The 18,583-nt window shown below is 45.0% G+C and overlaps 1 protein-coding gene across 6 annotated transcripts in view; it reads right to left on the bottom strand.

Annotated features, from left to right (window-relative positions):
- Window positions 1–403: 403 nt before the first annotated feature.
- raraa (retinoic acid receptor, alpha a) overlaps window positions 404–18,583 on the bottom strand; it is a 218,390-nt gene continuing 200,210 nt past the window's right edge. For 4 of the 6 annotated variants that reach the window (XM_064923932.1, XM_064923934.1, XM_064923933.1 and 1 more), the window contains 7 exons: window positions 12,856–12,997; window positions 10,496–10,612; window positions 7,654–7,814; window positions 5,677–5,853; window positions 5,043–5,247; window positions 4,067–4,225; window positions 404–2,715 (listed from right to left, as the gene is read on the bottom strand). In XM_064923932.1, the coding sequence (XP_064780004.1) occupies window positions 2,513–2,715; window positions 4,067–4,225; window positions 5,043–5,247; window positions 5,677–5,853; window positions 7,654–7,814; window positions 10,496–10,612; window positions 12,856–12,997 (1,164 nt within the window). In that variant the 3' untranslated portion in view covers window positions 404–2,512. The remainder of the gene's footprint in view (window positions 2,716–4,066; window positions 4,226–5,042; window positions 5,248–5,676; window positions 5,854–7,653; window positions 7,815–10,495; window positions 10,613–12,855; window positions 12,998–18,583) is intronic. The other 2 variants (XM_064923936.1, XM_064923935.1) reach the window with 1 other exon arrangement.

The following is an 18,583-nucleotide window of genomic DNA, read 5'->3' as shown; positions in this document are numbered from 1 at the left end:
CTTGCTACCAGTAGAACACCGTAGCCTTCGTTGGTATTTGAGGGCCTAACGTTTGTATGGTTGTCCTCGTACTGTACTGCAGTCTGCAACAGCACATATACCATACCACGGAACCCATTCATTACTGCGTACTTACATTATGCAAGACATGACGGTCCGTAAATGGTAGCCGTTGCTGCCATCAATGTATTTCTTCTATCAGAAGAGGCCTACTCATCTATCAGTGGGGTGTATATGACAGACATTTGTTTACACGCCAAGTAATGCTTCTCAAAGGACAAGGCTCAGGTGCAGAAGACTACTCAAGTATAAGACTATATATATATATATATATATTACACATCTTGATGTATTATCGTAAATGTGTAATCAAACACTGCTTCAGGCACACACAAACAAACACTATTATGAAATGTTTTTATTTTAAGTTGCCTGATGAATTTTGAAATAAAATTGCAACATAGTCCATACTTCTCAAATCGAGGGGTTTGTGTTGCTAATCCAGATTCGCTGGGGAGAGGCTTGTGCGCTGTTGTGGACAGGTGAAAAATTGAGGGTAAAAAAAAAGCAGCTTTGACCGTACAAATAAAGAAATGAAAAAAAAGGAACACATTTATGATTCCAACAGAATCCATATTGACATCCTCTTCATAGCTCTTGTTGTTCAGACCAGTCTCTCTGCAAAGTACTGGCCTAGCAGAGACGAGTGATTGTAGAGTTGTAGAATTCAGTAGCATGCATATGTGTGTCAGTGTGTGTGATAGGCAGTGGGGTGCAGCACAGTGGAAACTCTTACAAAGAACAAGCAAAGCATATAGAATGATTCCTTCCTGAGACATCGGTATGTGTTTGTATACAGTGATGAATGTTTGAGCGAGCTGTGTGTGAGAATCAAAAACTAGGCTCAGTGGTGATGTTGGGCTTCTATGAAGAATCACAGGTGGTATTGCTCTGAGGCAAAGGTCAAAGGTCCCGTTTCCCAAAACGGGGTCACATTCATTAGTGCACACTGCAAAACATTTTACAAGGGGGGGAGGGTCGACTCTCCCTGTGTCAATCACTTATTTTTAATTTTTCATGCCTAATGAATACGACCCAGGTTGTTGGTGTAGTCGTGAGAGCAGTCAACTTTCTTCACCATCAATAGGGAACACTAGATCACTCAAGTTACCCTCCCCCATATCATTTTTTTGGGGAAAATGTGTGTACTGTACTCCATCCTTCACATTGTAATCAATTTGGGAACCATGCTGTGTCTAGTCTCTGTGCCTAGCTGGATGAACCCAGCGCCTGGCTCTCAACCCTCCAACTCCCCAAATCCATTCACCAAAAAGCCCCAATATGAGTGCTTTGGTTTTCTTTTTCGTATTCATGGTAATCTATGTTGTAATTTAAGGGGTGAGAGTGAACTAAATTGTGGCTGCTGTTTAAGAACCATAGTGATTTCTATGGACAAGTCCCTCATTTAAAGGGACAAACAGATGCGTTTCCTTCAGGAAAATGTGCTTAAAATATATTTTTCTTGAAACAGAAACCTATGAACAAAACACGTAAAAGGTATCCGTAGTTTTTTTTTTTTAAAGAAATGAATACAGCTTATATACACGAACTCAAAGGCTACTTAAAATACACCTTAACTTCATTCATTTGATTTCTTGAAGGACCTGTGACCATATCATACATCCAAGCTCATACAATCATTTTTTTCCATTCTCTTTGCAGCAGAAAAGAAAAAGGAGAGAAAAAGCAAACCCAACCTGGAATAGTTCGATATTTATCGCAACTCTTTTCTGTGCACATTTGCGTGTGTATGTCTTTAAATTGAAAAAGTAATTTTAACTTCTTTACTTTTGTTAATTAAAACATCATCAGTATGTGATAAAACAATGGAACAATTCTCTTTTGATACCCTCATGGGTATAAAACAATTAAACACACAAAAAGTAGTTTTTCTTCTCAACCTGTTATTCCATCAAGAAGAATTCAATCACAACAGTTCCTTACTTTTCTATATATATTTATATATATATTTTGTACGAAATCTGTTTTTCAAAGATGGAAAAGGAGAATGACCCAGTCTTTTTATGTGGGTTCTTCTTCGACAAGTCCATGCCTGCAGTCCGCCTTGGAGAAACGAGAAAAGTGTCTGGTGTTAGTCTGTCCGCTTGTCCTGCCCATTTGTCTGTCTGTTTCCTCCTTTCCCGCCAGCCCCTCTGAGTGGACCAGTGTCCACAGCTCTGACTGCTCGATTCCTTCCCTCAGTCTTTCAGGTAGAGAGAGAGAGAGAGAGAGGGAAGGGTGAGGGACAGAGGAGATATCAGCAGTGTTCCAGAAAACGGAGAAACCCCACCACCGCCCGTCCGCCATTTTCCCAAAAGTGTCTTTGAGGGGGTGGAGCAGGAAAGGGTGTATCGCACATAGGGAGGAACACTCAAGAACACGCCAGTCTCTGTGTCCATTGAGGACCCCCAAACCACAGGGAGAAAGAGGGGGATGAGCGAAAAAGAGCTTGCTACGGTGACTGCGTGGTGGGGCTGGGGCTGCTTTGGGCGGAACTTGGGGATAGGCTGGGGCTGCAGCTGCCTGGGAGGGCCCCACTGGACCGGGAGCCTGTGGCCCCACTCTCCAGACCCTCAGAATTCTCTAGCATCTCCTGGATGAGAGGGGGCATGGAGCCCGGGATCTCCATCTTCAGGGTGATGACACGCTCGGCTCCTGAGGAGGGGAGGACCAAGATATGGTGTTAGTCTGTCCTCAGTTGTGGACATTCAACCCCTTTATATGAATGAGTCACACTTGACTTGGATCGACATTACAAATGTATACCTTTACAATTTAGTTTAAACCTTTATGGACGTTGCAAAGTAAGTACTTTAAAAGCTGCACTATGCAGAAATTGCGCCTCCATTTCCTGGTTGCTAAAATTAAAATAGTTTGCCTAATTTCAGTTTGTGACAAAACAAGCAAGTATAGTGTAGAGAATCATTATACCATCTAAACCGCTGTGAAATATATTTTCCATAATCAAAAATATTGTATTCTCAGCTGGTTTACAAAACTGAAAGTAAAAGAAGCAAAAACAAAACGTAAGAATGGGAAGCATATAAATAGCGCACATAGAACAAATCTATGCTTCTTAGACTTGCTTTCGATAAAAATTACAGATCTAAAAATCCCATTTCTATGTTAATTCGGTCGGGTCGCCCAAAAAAGTTGAATATTGCAGCTTTAACTACTATATATAGTAGACCATTATAATATAACGCTAATTGAAACAGGACTTCCAATCAATACGTGAGCTGAGTAAGGGAGGGGGGGTCGTCTCTGAAGAAACACTTCATATACAAAGTGGGACCTTCTGGTAGTCAGAGGCTCCCAGCCAACAGAACTATACAAAATGCAGTGATGTGTAAGGAAATGGTCCCCAGTGATAAAACGCAGTGTTGAGTGATAGACTGAGTCTGAAGGTTTAAAAAAAACGGAGGCTGCCGCATGTATGTAGATTATATCACCATAATAATACACTAGGATAAGCGTTCCTTGAACAATCTTCCAGGATTTATTTCTATACAAAACCCATCTTAATTCTCAGCTTTTTTGTCCGTTTTTTCAATGTGTGTTTTAAAAGAGAGTATCATCGCGTGCAAATACGCAGGTCCTCAGGGTCAATATTACAAGACCTAGAGAACACTGATTAGGGGTTTATTGGCATTAGGCACTAGTTTCAAGATCAGTAAGTGATCTTTGAATTGTCAAAAACACGTTGAAGGTCATGAAAGGTCTGCTGTACTGAGGAGACACAGGAGTAAATAACAGTAATAAGTGTACCATCCGCACAGAGAGGAATGTTACAGGTTTCATATAAATAGTGAAGAGAACAGGGCCCCAAAAATCGACCCCTGCTGCACACCTTTCGTAATACTGAGGAAACTACATTTGTGTCCCGTCCGTTATCGATCATCCGTGAACCAATCGCAAGATGCCTGATCTTGGCCTATTTCAGACAACCTTTGAACGAGAAAGAAATGGTCAACGGTGTAGACGGATGTCTCGGACTGCCTATCACCTTTGGCACTGATGCTCCTCAGGTCGGTGATCTTCATCAGCATCTTGGGAAACATGTGTGGTTTGTGAGGCCTCCTCTTCCTCACGTAGATCTTCAGAGCCTCCAGTAGGGGCTCCTGTAGTACGTCCACCTTGTCTGCCTGCTCCAGGTCCTGCCGATCTACACACAGCCACAAACAATACAGGGGTGTGTTCAGTGAGTTGAAATGTAATAAATAGAGCTCATGCTAAACTGTATGCATTCTCTGCATTCAAATTGCCATCGATAAAATGCAATTGTGCTCGTTGTCCATAGTTTATGCCTGCCTATTTCATGCCATATTATGCCTGCCCACCATGGGGCACTTCTGTTCACAACGTTAACATCAGCAAACCACTCGCCTACAGAAAGCCTTATAAGTGGTCTGCGCTTGTGAGGCTGGTTGGACGTACTGCCAAATTCTGTAAAACGATGTTGGAGGTGGCTTATGATAGATATATTAACATTAAATCATCTGGCAACAGCTATGGTGGACATTCCTGCAGTCAGCATGCCAATTGCATGCTCCCTCAAAATTTGACAGATCTGAGGCATTGTGTTGTGTGACAAAACTGCCTATTTAAAAGTGGCCTTTTATTGTCCCCAGCACAAGGTACACCTGTGTAATGATCATGCTGTTTAATCAGCTTCTTAATATGCCACACCTATCAGGTGGATGAATTATCTTGGCAAAGGAGAAATGCTCACTAGCAGGGAGCTTGTCCAATATGTGAATGCTGGAATACGGTACAGTGACAGTTGCCTATAATGAGAAGTGATGTGACCAGCTCTATTGGTTTTAGACAGCGACACCTTCACAGCCACATGAAGACGAGGCAGATGAACCCCTGCCCTACTCTACCTGGACACAATGTCATTATCAACTTCAAATCACTGAGTGTGTATGGGTGCGTCTGTATATGCAGTAGCATTGGTTAAATTCAAACAGCCGCAGTACCTCCACACAGCAGACAGATGGCGCTGAGTAGCCCTGTCTCGGCGTCGTCCATCTCCAGGGGGAGGAGCTGGTTGGCGAAGGCGAACACCAGGTCGGTGAGCGGTCCGAAGCCGGCATTGTGCATCTGGGTCCGGTTTAGCGTCAGGCCGTCCGAGAACGTCATGGTGTCCTGCTCCGGTGTGTAGCGCGTGCAGATCCGCAGAATCTGAGGGAGCAGAGCGCAGGATTGGTTGAGAATGCCAGAAATAAAATACATAGGCCAATCATGAAATAGCACGGGGTATGAATCGATAAGTAGCTGTAGTACTTTCAATAATCCTATGAACAGATCTTATATAATAGAGTGGTCACCACTCACTAATCCCAGGCCTGAAAAAACTAGATTGTGTGCAGGTTTTTACACCACCACAGCACTCATACATCCGTTTCAACTGATCGAGTTCCTTCTTATAAGGTGGTTTGTTGGTGATATGGTGTTTTAGTGCTGGAACAAACGCCTGTACTCCCTCTCAGATGGACCAGGACCAGGGTTGGTTAATTGACCAACTCTGATCATGAAGAGCGATTAGAGAGGGTGTGTTAGCATTTGTTCCAGACAACCATTAGTAGACCTAACCAAAAGCGATCCCCTTACCAGTATATCCAGACAGGCGGCCTTGAGCAGGGTGATCTGGTCAGCGATGGTGAGCGTGGTGAAGCCGGGCAGCTGCTTGGCAAACTCCACCGTCTTGATGATACACTTGGTGGACAGCTCACTGAATTTGTCCCACAGGTTCACGTCCAAAGCCACACGCCGCTCCGAGCTGTTACTCTGTGAATGAGAGAGAAACTAGTAAGAGTTTGATGGCTAACCTGTTTTTATTGGATGAAGATGGTTTTACATTGAAGCAGCAGTGCAACTTTCACTGGGGACGGGGAGGCGGGTCACATTCTGAAATTGCCAGTACTGAGCTAGTAGTGTCTCGACTGAGGTGAATGAATTAGAGAGCTAGTAGCCACCAAAGCCAATTTAGCTCTAGTTTAGCCTGTAGCTATCAGTATCAGATTGCGATATGAGGTGGCTATTATTACCATTTAACAGCTGTTGTTTGTATGGAAATGTTCTGTAGCCTTTTTGTCCCGATTCAACAGAAGTAAATTAACTTCGATTGCTTTCGCCAGTTGATGTACAGAGAAAGAGAGCTGGCCAAAATTGGCGGTTTTTGTGCAATGTGAGTTTTTATTAGAGTCAGTATAGCAATGTAATCTTATTGATTTGTCAAGTTTCCCTAGATAATTCTAGTAATAAACAGCTCTACAGGCTTCACTGTCATAGTGTTGTGTACAGACGGTGCACCATGATCATCATGTCTTAGCAGGATAAGATGGTGACAGGTGTCCCAGCAGGGTCAAACAGCCAGGGAAGACCAGTCTACGGAGTTCTGGTGATTTTTTGCAGTATATTAACAATATTATTGAATGATACAAAGTTCTGTCTTGAGTTGATGGGTAGACCTACAGTACCTACAGGACAGCAGATTAATGCTACAGTCTGGGATCTAGGAATAACGGTCATTTCAATTATTGAACCGTTGATTCTATTCTTAGATAATGTATAAATGTACACCAAGGTAATTCTTTCTCATGCCTCAGGAGGATCAGATGGTGACAGGGGTCTCAGCAGAGACAGGCAGCCAGGGAAGACCAGTTTGTGACGGAGCTCAGGTGACCTTTTGCAGATACACTTTATTCTCTCCGTGCAGCAAACACTGAACAAGCCAGATGCCTCAAAAGATTTCAACTATAATACTGAACAAAAATGTAAACGCAACATGTAAAGTGTTTCATGAGCTGAAATAAAATATGTATAATGTGTAGCTTTGCGCTTATTTTTTGTATTATATTTAACCTTTATTCCCAAACCTAAAGACTGTGAAAACAAATTGTGTTGGAAGAGAGTTTAGTTATTGACTAGGCTGGTGGGGGTCGGGCGTGTAGAAGGATCTGGCTGAAATTTGATAGAGAATTTCTTAATAAACACAATCCAAAGTCCTTATACTTCATTTTAAAAGAGTTGTTCATTTGTTAGGTTATTGGTTAAAGGTGCAACAATATTGATTATTGAATTAGCTTTGATCTTGTTCAGTCTTATCCCTTAAACATATTTAACAATGATCTCTTAACGAGCTTGATGACTGGGACATTTTAGCTTTTTTGTCGTTGTTCTAAATTAAGATGGCGAGAAGGGCCATGGGTCATATTGGATTGTGCAGAAATGCAGGAAATTATCTTAGATGCCCCAATTCTTTTTTTTTTTTTTTTTTTTTTTTTTTGGGGGGGGTCCTCCGCCAGATTATGCCCCCCCCCCACTTCTAAAAACAAAGTTGCGCCCCTGCATTCAAGACTCCACACAGACAACATGAATGACACAATAAATCAAATGAATGAACTCTGTGATTATGAGAATCACAGGTAGCAGCACCAACAAGGTTCTGAAGCTATACTTAAACAACACTTAATCATTCAGTTAAAATACCAACCACAACAGATGAGCGAATGCACTGTCCTGGTAATCTGTGAGATTTTACATACAGAAACACACACACCTCTGACTAAGTATTGCGGTGCTCACCGTAGTGTATTTGCCCAGCTGGCAGAGGGAAGGGAAGGTCTCCTTATGCGCCTTGCTGACCCTGTTGATCATCTGCTCCGTCTCAGTGCTCAGCACGTAGCTCTCAATGCACTCCGGCTTCTTCTCATCCTTCTTCTTCTTGTTCCGGTCGTTCCTCACCGCTGACGGGAGAGAGAAGGAAGAGAAGCAGGGTTTAGGAACAGGGAGGCCATTTAGCAGTGGAATGTCTAAAAGGTGTGTTAAAAAGAAGGGGGCTTTGTAGGTCAATTTGGTATGTCTCGGTTTCAGTTGGTTGGTTTGCAAACAGTCTAGGAAGGATACTGCTTTTCCTGCCGAAACTAGAACGTAATTGTGATATCAAAGACAGAAATAAAACCAAAATGAAATGGCAAGACCATCGGCACCCAGGATTTCCCATGTGTCGGGGGGAACAAATTGTGGAACAGTATTTAAATTGTGGCGGTATCTAGACTGAAACTAAGAGGGGATTGAGATAGAAAATAGAGGTAGCAAAAGGACAAGAGTAGGAGGTGGTGTATGTAGGCTAGCTAACAGGACAGATACCCGATAGAAGAGGATGATTAAGTGGCAGTAGGAAAACATCAAGCTCCGAGGGCCTCTGTAGCTAAGAAGCCAGCAGAACACATTCCAGCTCTGATCCCATCCGGGAAGATAAACGACCATGAGAGGTCGGCCCAGGGGGGACAGAGATATTACTGAGGAAATAATCCAAAAGGAAAGCCTGAGAAATGCCATTCCCCGCGGCGCTCCGACCGCTGCTGTGAATGTAGCTACACTCACTCCCGAAATGACAAATACACCAGCCGCTGCTGTGTTTAGCATTGGAAAGCCATTAGGGTATATTCAGCTCTCTCCCTCCTCCCTCCCCTCACCCACCCTGGGGTGTATAGGTCTGACGAGGGGAGGCGGGTTAGGTGATAAATAGCTTTGGAGGATAAGGTCGTTCATAATGCTGACACATTGCTACTGCTTTCATTAGAGGCCCTGGCTAATCTAATAACATAATATGACAAATATCCAGGCGGTAATGGTTTTAAGGGCTCGACTGAGCCCCCGCTCCCACTAGCTGCACAACCCCCTCTAGCTTTCGCTCTCATGCACTCTTTCTATCTCCATCACTGTTGCACATTCCTCTCTTCTCCCTCTCTTTAATCCTCAATCGCCAGCTTATTTCCCTCTGTGTCGCTCCAAGCTTCACTTGTTCTCTGATAGGTCTTCCCTGGGTTTGTCGTTTTCCTCTTCTCCCCCTTTCCCCAGACCACAGCTCGAGCCCCAGCGCAGACCCAGTGGTCCCAGACCTTGACCCAGAGGTTAACCTTAGGCACAGACCCTGGATCAGTTCCCCTGTCCAAATCCTAACCATTATAGGGGTACACAAAACTCACAGATTACTGTCTGTCTAGGGACAACATCTGACCCAGGGCCAGAAAGGGATGCACCGTACAGGGACAACGTTCATTAAATCAGTCCACAGACACGGGGGGGGAGAGATCCAGGTCTGATACTCACACACTATACAACAGCAGATCCTGCATTTGCTAGGTAAGCACACCCTCAAATCACTAAGACTTCAGATGAAAATTAGACTTTTGGCAAAATTTGGCACAATTACAGAGATATTGATTAATGTGCGTCACTAACAAATAAAAATCAAGTAAGTAAAGTCAAGCACTTCCATCTATACAACTATGCATTGCCAACAGCTCCTTGCCACAAAGTCCATCCACCTTTAAAGGAGCTGACAGGTGAGGAAAGCTGAGAATGATGTGAGTGTGTGTGCGTATGTGTGTGTCTCGGGCCCTCCCCCGCTCTCCCGTACCTGTCAAAGCGACTCAGCGCCCCCCCCCACCCCAACCGCCATTACGGCGCCCGTTGGAGACGTTAAATGAATTCCCTAAATAAAAGTGGAGAATCCTTAACGCAGAGACATTACCCGTGACAAATTGACACTGCAATCAAAAGCTGCACAACACAATTGAACGCAGTCATTAAAGAACCATTAGCCGGGACTCGCGATCAGTCACGGAGAATTGCTGTGTGCAATAACTGGAGGGCGATCCATAGCAGGGCTAGCGAGGGGGAGAAGAAATACAGCCCACAGCATTATTTTGTGTGTGTGTGTGTGTGTGTGTGTGTAAATCGTGGAATGTGTCTACACGAATGCTTTGTTTGAATATGAATGTGTTTGAGCTATGAAGGATTCTTTCTAGCATTCTTAAAATGGTATGACCGTGTGGAATTGGGTTTCCCACTGATATGAAACACATTCTAGCAGTCTATTCATTGTAGCGTATAGTATTGTATTGGGTATGCTAGAAGCAATACACATACTCCCATCAATCAATCACTTGTACTCATAGTGGATTTCACAATATAAAAGGCTACGTTTGACAATGTGTCTGCGTGCGTGTGCATGAATGTGTGGGGGCGTACACACGCGTGTGTGTGTGTGTGTGTGTGTGCGCATGAGAAAGCGAGAGAGGGACAGCTAGCTGACAGACAGGGATAATTTGAAGGAGGAAAATTAAACCCATGACAGGTCGTCCATCACACAGATTAAATTCAATGGAAAGATAAAAATGTCAATGTTGCCCTGCTTCTCCTGCCTGCCTCTCTCTCTCTCTCGCTGCTCTGTTTTGGCCAGGCAATGATGAAACTTATTCTCCCTCTATCCTCTCCTACCCCCTCCTCCTCCTCCGTTCATACATGCTGGAGATGCTAGGGCACTGCACGGGAGATGAAAACAGGTGATGAGGGATGGATGGAGGGAAAGAGGAGACAGAGGAATGGAGTTGGGGAAGGAGGGGGGGTGACTGCTTACCCGGGGGAGCTGCCCTGTCCGCCCCTGGCGCCCCAGTCTGTCCTCTCCCGGTCTCCAAGGGTGGGGGCGGCGGCTGGGGGCCCAACGCCATCCCGCCTTTGGAGCTGGAGCGAGGAGCTGAGGCGACAAGGAGGGGCACAGTTTTACCCCCTCGACAGGGCACACGCTAACTAACACAGGGCTCCCCCGTAGTACAGTACAGCCACACACACACCCTACCACAGTAATTACAGCGGGGAACGTTTACGTATGTACAATGAAATGGACTGTCCTATAATCTGAACGTTAATAACCAAATTCAAAACACAACTAAAAAAAACAAAACAACTTGAATAGGCATATTCTCTGTCGTACACAGACTGTATTGAAAACCACACAACTTCATGACATGGATCGAGTCTATATTCTACACACATACAGTAGTCACCAGCAGAGGTTTAACGGCACCCCGAAGGAAACAAACATAGTCAACATTGATATTGTAAAAGAGCATTTCCCCCAAAAACTCCAGGCCAGCCCCTGCCTTTCCTCGACATCACTGACTCCTCTCTCAGGCTTTCCCTGGTAACCCCCCCCCCATCTCTCCCCTCCTCCTCTTTCACCCGCTCTCCCCCTCTCTGCCTCGGCATGGCCACCTGGCACCGGTCCTGACGGTGTTGGAGCTGTCGAGCAGACGCAAGGTCACCGAGACGTCCCCTAGCAGAGCGGCCGGCCCTCCCAGCCTCCTCGGTAGCTCCCCGCAGGTCCCCAGATGGCCAGCCCCCCCGATGGAGCCCCGCAACACAACCAAAGTCATCAGCCAGGACACAGAGACACACGGAGAAAGACATCTCAACACTACACCCTCACATAACCCAATCAGTACACACACACACACACACACACACACACACACACACACAGAATAAATAGAGGGAGTATGGGAGAGTAAAGGCGTCCGTCAGCATGCTTCCCAGACGAAACAGTTTGGAAGAGTTTGTGCATATATTATGACAACATTTTTGTTCGTTTTGGACTCAGGTGAGGGTTTTTAAATCGTCTGTTCGGGAACCCAACATTGTTTCTCTGCAAAAACGTTCAAATTGATGACAGATTTCTTGAGTTATCTCAGATTAATTCTGACTATTGTGAGGAAGTGTATACTGGCTACGGTGTCTCAAAATGGACAATATGTACAGTATTGTCGCTTTTTTCTTGTTTTTCAAGCGAGGGCTGAAGGGAGCATGCGAGCACACCTAGCGGAGTCCAGCATGCTGACGCCTTAAGAGTGAACCTATATGGCTACTTTTTGAACTTGAGATAGAAGTTGGCCCTTAACCATTAGGGAGATGAACAGAAGAAAGATCTCACCCTGTATCAGTTGTTAGGTTCCACTTCTACCTATCCTGTCTATTTACCTTCAGCCATGCAGTACCGACTTCAAGCCACAAGATGGCAGTGCCATTTCAAACTATCTCCCGTCTGTCCCTGTGGTGGGTGTTGCAGAGCCGGCCTGCCGTAATCCTCATAATCATGATTAATGGGCCCATTCAGAGGTAAGGAGCGCTGAGGATAACTTACTTTACAGTAGGCCTCAGACGGCCAGCAGCGTGGGAAACTCGCAGAGCCCTTACAGTACCATGAAGAGGGTAAATACCATAGTAGAGAGACGACAGAGAGAGGGAGGAGTGTGCCCGCCTGTGTGTGTGTCAGTATATTTACAATGCCTACAGTGTGGACCTGTGTGTGTGTGTGTGTCTCACCTCCACCAATTAGCTCATCTGGTCTGACAGTGTGTGTATGTGTGTGTGTGTGAGGGGAGGGAGTGTGTTGACACAGCCCCAGGGATGCACTGATCAGAGGCGATGCCTGCTCATTCACTCTCCGCAGGTGCTAACATATTCATCACAGAGGTCCACTAAGACTCACTATGCTACCACTATTACTGTGCAAAGCCAAAATGTGTATTGGGGCAGTGTACACTACCCACATATATACGCACACACACACACACACACACACACACACACACACACACACACACACACACACACACACACACACACACACACACAGTTCTGAGGCCCTATGATAGAGAATGATGATTGGGATCAGAGTTTGTTGTGTAGTATAGGCTCGACTGGACAGTGCCGCGTACCTCAGCGACGCATGATATCCCATCAATCAGAACTCAATCAAACACCCAGACATTTCATCCCAGATGGCAGTCGAACGGAAATGATTTTAATTGTCCTGATTGTCAGTGCATAGTTTGGATAATGCCATGGCCTCTGTGGATGACGACCTGACCCGGGAGGTGTAGCGTATAGTGTACTGAGGTTAGGGTTGGCAGGCTGGTGTAGTTTAGCAGTGCTACTCACACTCCTTGGACATGCCCACTTCCAGGCATTTCTGCAGCCGGCAATACTGGCATCGGTTCCTGGTGACCTTGTTGATGATGCAGTTCTTCTCCCGGTGACACGTGTACACCATGTTCTTCTGGATGCTCCTCCGAAAGAAGCCCTGGAGGACAGAGGAATGAAGACAGAGAGCGAGGAGAGGGAGAAAAAAAAAGAATGAGAGCGTTGAGAAGAGAGATATTGTCCGTGAGCGTGAGGAGATTCAACAACCTATAGATAGTCCCAGAGTGTTCCATAGGGTCCACAGTGCGTTACCCAAACACTACGCTCTTGAAAGTCGTAGCAATGAATCATCTGCAGGAGAAATATTAACTCCTGTTGCCATCTCATGAGATCACCCATGTACCTTGGTAATAGCCCATTAGGACATTGAGAGATGCTTTTAGGACTTTAAGTAAGTCAAAACGGTTCGGGGATATGAAACGCAGAGGCCAATGGGCCTCTAGCTATTTTCCATGACCTACTTTATATATTTAAAATGGCCCAGCAAAAAGAAATTCTGGGTCGGGGCCAACTGAAAATCATTACAGAGAGAGAACATGGGTTTAAAATGCTTACACTCTCAGAATGAAAAAAAAAAACTCGCCGCAGATCATTTTGTTTTAGCAGATATCTGGACAGGAGGAGGGTGTCAGAGGAGGGTGTCAGATACACAAAAGTCGCCAACCCATGCGTTTCAAAGCTCCAAAAACCTAAAAAGCCCAACAAAAGCTCACAAACGGTACATCTACCATTCGAGGCATCTACCCCCTTTGTGTATTCTGGCAATGCAGAGACTGTAGAGGATGCCATCAGTTATCAAGCACAATGTGGAAGTTATAACTTCTATTTCTTTTCATTAGTCACTCAATGGGTTAATCACTGGCAACATTGACGGGCGGAGGAGCGACGGTGGGTCATAGGTCATATTGAATCACGGAGGAAAGGGGGTGGGTCATGTTTGGATGGGGCCGGCTGGCAGGGGAGCGTCACAATTCCAGGAGATTAGCTCTCTGGCCGACAGATGGACTAAAACCCACAATTTGTCCTTCTCGGATCATGGGCTATCCTTCTCTCTCCTCGTCCTACCCCTCCTGAGAGGAGAGACAGGCAGGCTGGGGGATAGGTGGGGAGGGATCCTATTTGAAGGTGAGCGAAATGAGAGGAACAGTATCATTACAGTATACTGTAGGCTATAGATGTGCGTTTGATCAACCGATTAAAGTGCTATTGCGTAAACGTGGCACAACTGTAAGGGAAAGCAGCATCCAGAAGAGGCCATCTCAGTCTACGGACTTGAACCCCATTGAAAACATGCGGTTTGAACTGAAGAGGGCGGTCCCATAAGTGTAGACGAAGGATATCATTGTTCTGGAAAGGTCTAAGATCCCTTCCAATGTGTTCTGTAATCTCATAAAACATTTTAGAAAAAGGCTCAGCGCCGTTATCATCGTGAAGTATTGAAAGGTATTGAAAACAGGGGTGCCAATCATTTTGACCCATATCATTTTGAGAGAAAATATGTTTTACTTGGTAAACAAAATTTCTTTCTATGAGCAATTGTATTAGTATAAAATAATATTATTAGATTTTTTGGGGGGAGCAAACAATATAGCTCAGTATTTATATGATTTTGCTCACGTTTATCAAGGGTGCCAATAATATTGGACCTGACTCATGTGCATGTGTGTGTGGTAACGGTTGATTGCGCGGGACAAGGTCTGAAACTGCACAGGGAAAAAAGCATGAATCCTCTTATACTTGTAGTTCACAAACTGTGCCTAGAGTAAAACCAGCCTCCCCAGACTCCCACTGAGTGTGCAGGTGTCCTCATGCGACCATCTGAAAATGCCCAGAGACTCTGCCTCTCCTGCTCGGCGACTACGTCTGTGACAGTCACATTACTAAAGAAGTGACTAACAAGGACAGCTAAAAACACCACAAAAACATCAGAGAGACGAGCAATGTTGGGGGGGGGGGGTTTAATCTCTTTCGCATCAAAGAAAATAAAAAGAGAGGGTCCATGCTGTGCACCGATGCCTCGGAGGCAAAAACATAAATACGAAGAGAGCATGCAAATGTTATGTTAAAGTGTTTATATCTGGGAGAAAGAGAGGGAACATGAGAGAGTTCTCCACTTCTCCACAACAAACAAACGAGCCATCTCTAAGTAGCTTGTTCCGACCATATCCCTCAACGCCCCCCCCCCCCCTCCCCCCAGGGTTGGGCTTTGAAGCTGGGCTAGCTAAGGAGATGCTAAAATGCTAACCCTCAACTTACCCCAGTCTCCGATGACTGGCTGTATATACATGAATATGCCTGTAGGGTTGAATTATTGAGAATGCCAAGCTTCATCACCTCCTATGGTGAACAGGACAGAGGGGAGGGCGAATGCTGAATTTGTGAAAGGTCTGCTGGGGGGGCGGTGACTAGCAGCTGGCACTGGGGTAGCTACCACCCGGCAGGGATGTACACACGCACGCACACACAGCACCCATTGAGTTTTAGCCCGTTTGTTTCTTATATAGCCAACATGAAGTCATGGTCCTGCTTTCATATTGACTCAGAATGCACGCACGCACTCACTCACTCACTCTACATCTCTCCATCAATAGCTAGTATTCATTCATTAGCATATTTAAAATCAGAGACAATTAGAAAACAAGGAGTAGTATGAAGTTAAGAGACATTAAAACTATTGAGGACGTGCAACAGGCAACTCCGGCAAGTGGTGCATTTCTGCCCCCATAATAGGGCAGGATAAGGATAAGTCTCTATTAGAGGACAGGTTAAGTTCCATTGAAGGCGGCGAGATCTTGCTGTGTTAAAACAGGACTCTTTCAGCTCCAGAAGCTCCACTCATCTCTTTGTTGTCCCCTTTCGGTCATCTCTACTCTCCGGTCCTTATGTCCCCGTCTTTCTAATCTCTCCTCCTCTTCTTTCCTTCGCGCCCTCTTCCTAATCTCTCTTTTCTCATCTCCACTGTGGATGCCGTGACCCGCCTTCCTTTGAGTGTCAACTGGGCTCCTTCCTGCAGAACCTCTTTCCCCTCACTCCGTCCCCCACCCCAGGCCAGGTGTTCGCTTCCCTGGGCCCAGCCATGTGAGGCAGGCCTCATGGTCACCTGTCACCACCGCAGCCAGTCATCCAGCCTCCCTCTCTGCCTGCCAGTCTTAGACCATCGCCCTGCCCTCAACCCCTCTAACACCATCCCCTTATACCCTCATCCTCCATGCACTACAGATGAACAGCAGGTCCCCCAGCGCACCACTGCTTACACAAGCTTACACAACCCGGTCTTATGAAACACTGTACTACAGATAAGGCGGCCAGATACCACTTCAGAAGGCAGACGGTTGCCTTATTACAGGACAGAGGGCAAGTCAGTGTACCTGCTGCTTTCATAACACGTCTCACATAACCACACGAAAAGGCTTGCGAGGCCTGATCAATTGAGAGCTCGGGAGTGAAGAACACATATGATATTTGAGGACGTGCTGGAGATGGCTTACGACACATGCATGGGGAGTGGGGATGACAAGTGCACGTGTTGACTCTTGCTGAATGAGGGTGCAGCTCTTCTGCACCCGGCCGTAGCACGCGCTTTTGATAATGACTTCATTTGGAGTTTGAACGACACAGCAGATCCACACTCTCCAACTAAAGCCACTAATGGAAGATATTTTCCATATAGTTAATGAGAACTGTATAGCGCAATATTATTGAAGCATAGCCCACATCTGGCAGTCCCATCATATATAGATAGCGTATAGGGCGGCAGGTAGCCTAGTGGTTAAGACTGTCGGGCCAGTAACCGAAAGGTCGCTGGTTTGAAACCCCACTTCGACTAGGTGAAAAATCTGTCGCTGTGCCCTTAAACAAGGCAGTTGGCCCCCACAACAACTGCTCCCCGGGCGCCGATGACATAGATGTCGATTAAGGCAGCCCCTCTCACCTCTCTGATTCAGAGGGGTTGGGTTAACTTCGAGGGCAGGGGGCAGCATTGGGAATTTTGGATGAAAAGCATGCCCAAAAAGCTAGAATATGCATATAATTAGTAGATTTGGATAGAAAACACTCTGAAGTTTCTAAAACTGTTTGAATGATGTCTGCAAGTATAACAGAACTCATATGGCAGGTAAAAACCTGAGAAAAAAATCCAACCAGGAAGTGGGAAATCTGAGGTTTGTAGTTTTTCAACTCTTGGCCTATCGAATACACAGTGTCTATGGGGTCATATTGCACTTCCTAAGGCTTCCACTAGATGTCTACAGTCTTTAGAACCTTGTTTGATGCTTCTACTGTGAAGTGGGGGGGGGGGGATGAGTCAGAGGTCTGCCAGTGAGCCACGAGCTCAGTCTTGAGCGTTCACGTGATAGTTAGCTCTGTTCCATTGCAATTCTGAAGACAAAGGAATTCTCCAGTTGGAACATTGTTGAAGATTTATGTTTAATAAAAAGCTAAAGATTTATTCTATACATTGTTGACAGGTTTCTACAGACTGTAACAGAACTTTTTGACTTTACTTGTCTGCTCCTAGTGATCGCGCGTCGTGGGTTTGGATTGTGTACTGAACGCGCAAACAAAAAGGAGGTATTTGGACATAAATGGACATTATCGAACAAAAACAAACATTTATTGTGGAACTGGGATTCCTGGGAGTGCATTCTGATGAAGATCCAAGGTAAGTGAATATTTATGATGCTATTTCTGACTTCTGTTGACTACACAATATGGCAGCTATCTGCTTGGGTTGTTTTGGTCTCTGAGCGCCGTACTCAGATTATTGCATGGTATGCTTTTTCCGTAAAGTGTTTTTGAAATTTGACACCGTGGTTGCATTAAGTGGATATAAAATTCCATGCATAAATGTGGCTCTCTGCAAAATCACCCAATGTTTTGGAACTACTGAACATAACTCACCAATGTAAACTCAGATTTTTGGATATAAATTTTTTATTTTACCTTTATTTTACTTTATTTTACTAGGCAAGTCAGTTAAGAACAAATTCTTGTTTTCAATGACGGCCTAGGAACACTGGGTTAACTGCCTGTTCAGGGGCAGACCGACAGATTTTGTACCTTGTCAGCTCAGGGATTTGAACTTGCAACCTTTCGGTTACTAGTCCAATGCTCTAACCACTAGGCTACACTGCCGCCCCGAACAAAACATACAAAACATACATGTATTGTGTAACATGACGTCCTATGAGTGTCATCTGATGAAGATCATCAAAGGTTAGTGATTCATTTGATCTATATTTCTGCTTTTTGTGACTCCTCTCTTTGGCTGGAAAAAATGGCTGTGTTTTTCTGTGACTTGGCTCTGACCTAACAACCGTTTGGTTTGCTTTCGTCGTAAAGCCTTTTTGAAAATTGGACACTGTGGCTGGATTTACAACAAGTGTATCTTTAAAATGGTGTAAAATACATGTATGTTTGAGGAATTTTAATTATGGGATTTCTGTTGTTTTGAATTTGGCGCCCTGCAGTTCCACGTACCCTAGAGAAGCTAAATGCGGAAGACATATTTTGGGTTGAGCAACTGATTAGGTATATTCCCTAGATATAGGAGGTTAGAATAAGCAATGACATAAGCGAATGGTCCAGTCCACTATTTCTAGGCCACCCCCCCAATTGGAACTTTGGATAACGTTCATTGGAAATACTAGACATAGCATGCGTTCAAATGTTCAGGGGTGCCTTAGGG

Source organism: Oncorhynchus masou, chromosome 18, assembly GCF_036934945.1.
Source record: "Oncorhynchus masou masou isolate Uvic2021 chromosome 18, UVic_Omas_1.1, whole genome shotgun sequence".
In the NCBI taxonomy this organism is placed as follows: domain Eukaryota; kingdom Metazoa; phylum Chordata; class Actinopteri; order Salmoniformes; family Salmonidae; genus Oncorhynchus; species Oncorhynchus masou.
Note: the sequence above shows the minus strand (reverse complement) of the source record. Positions and strands in the feature narration are given on the sequence as shown.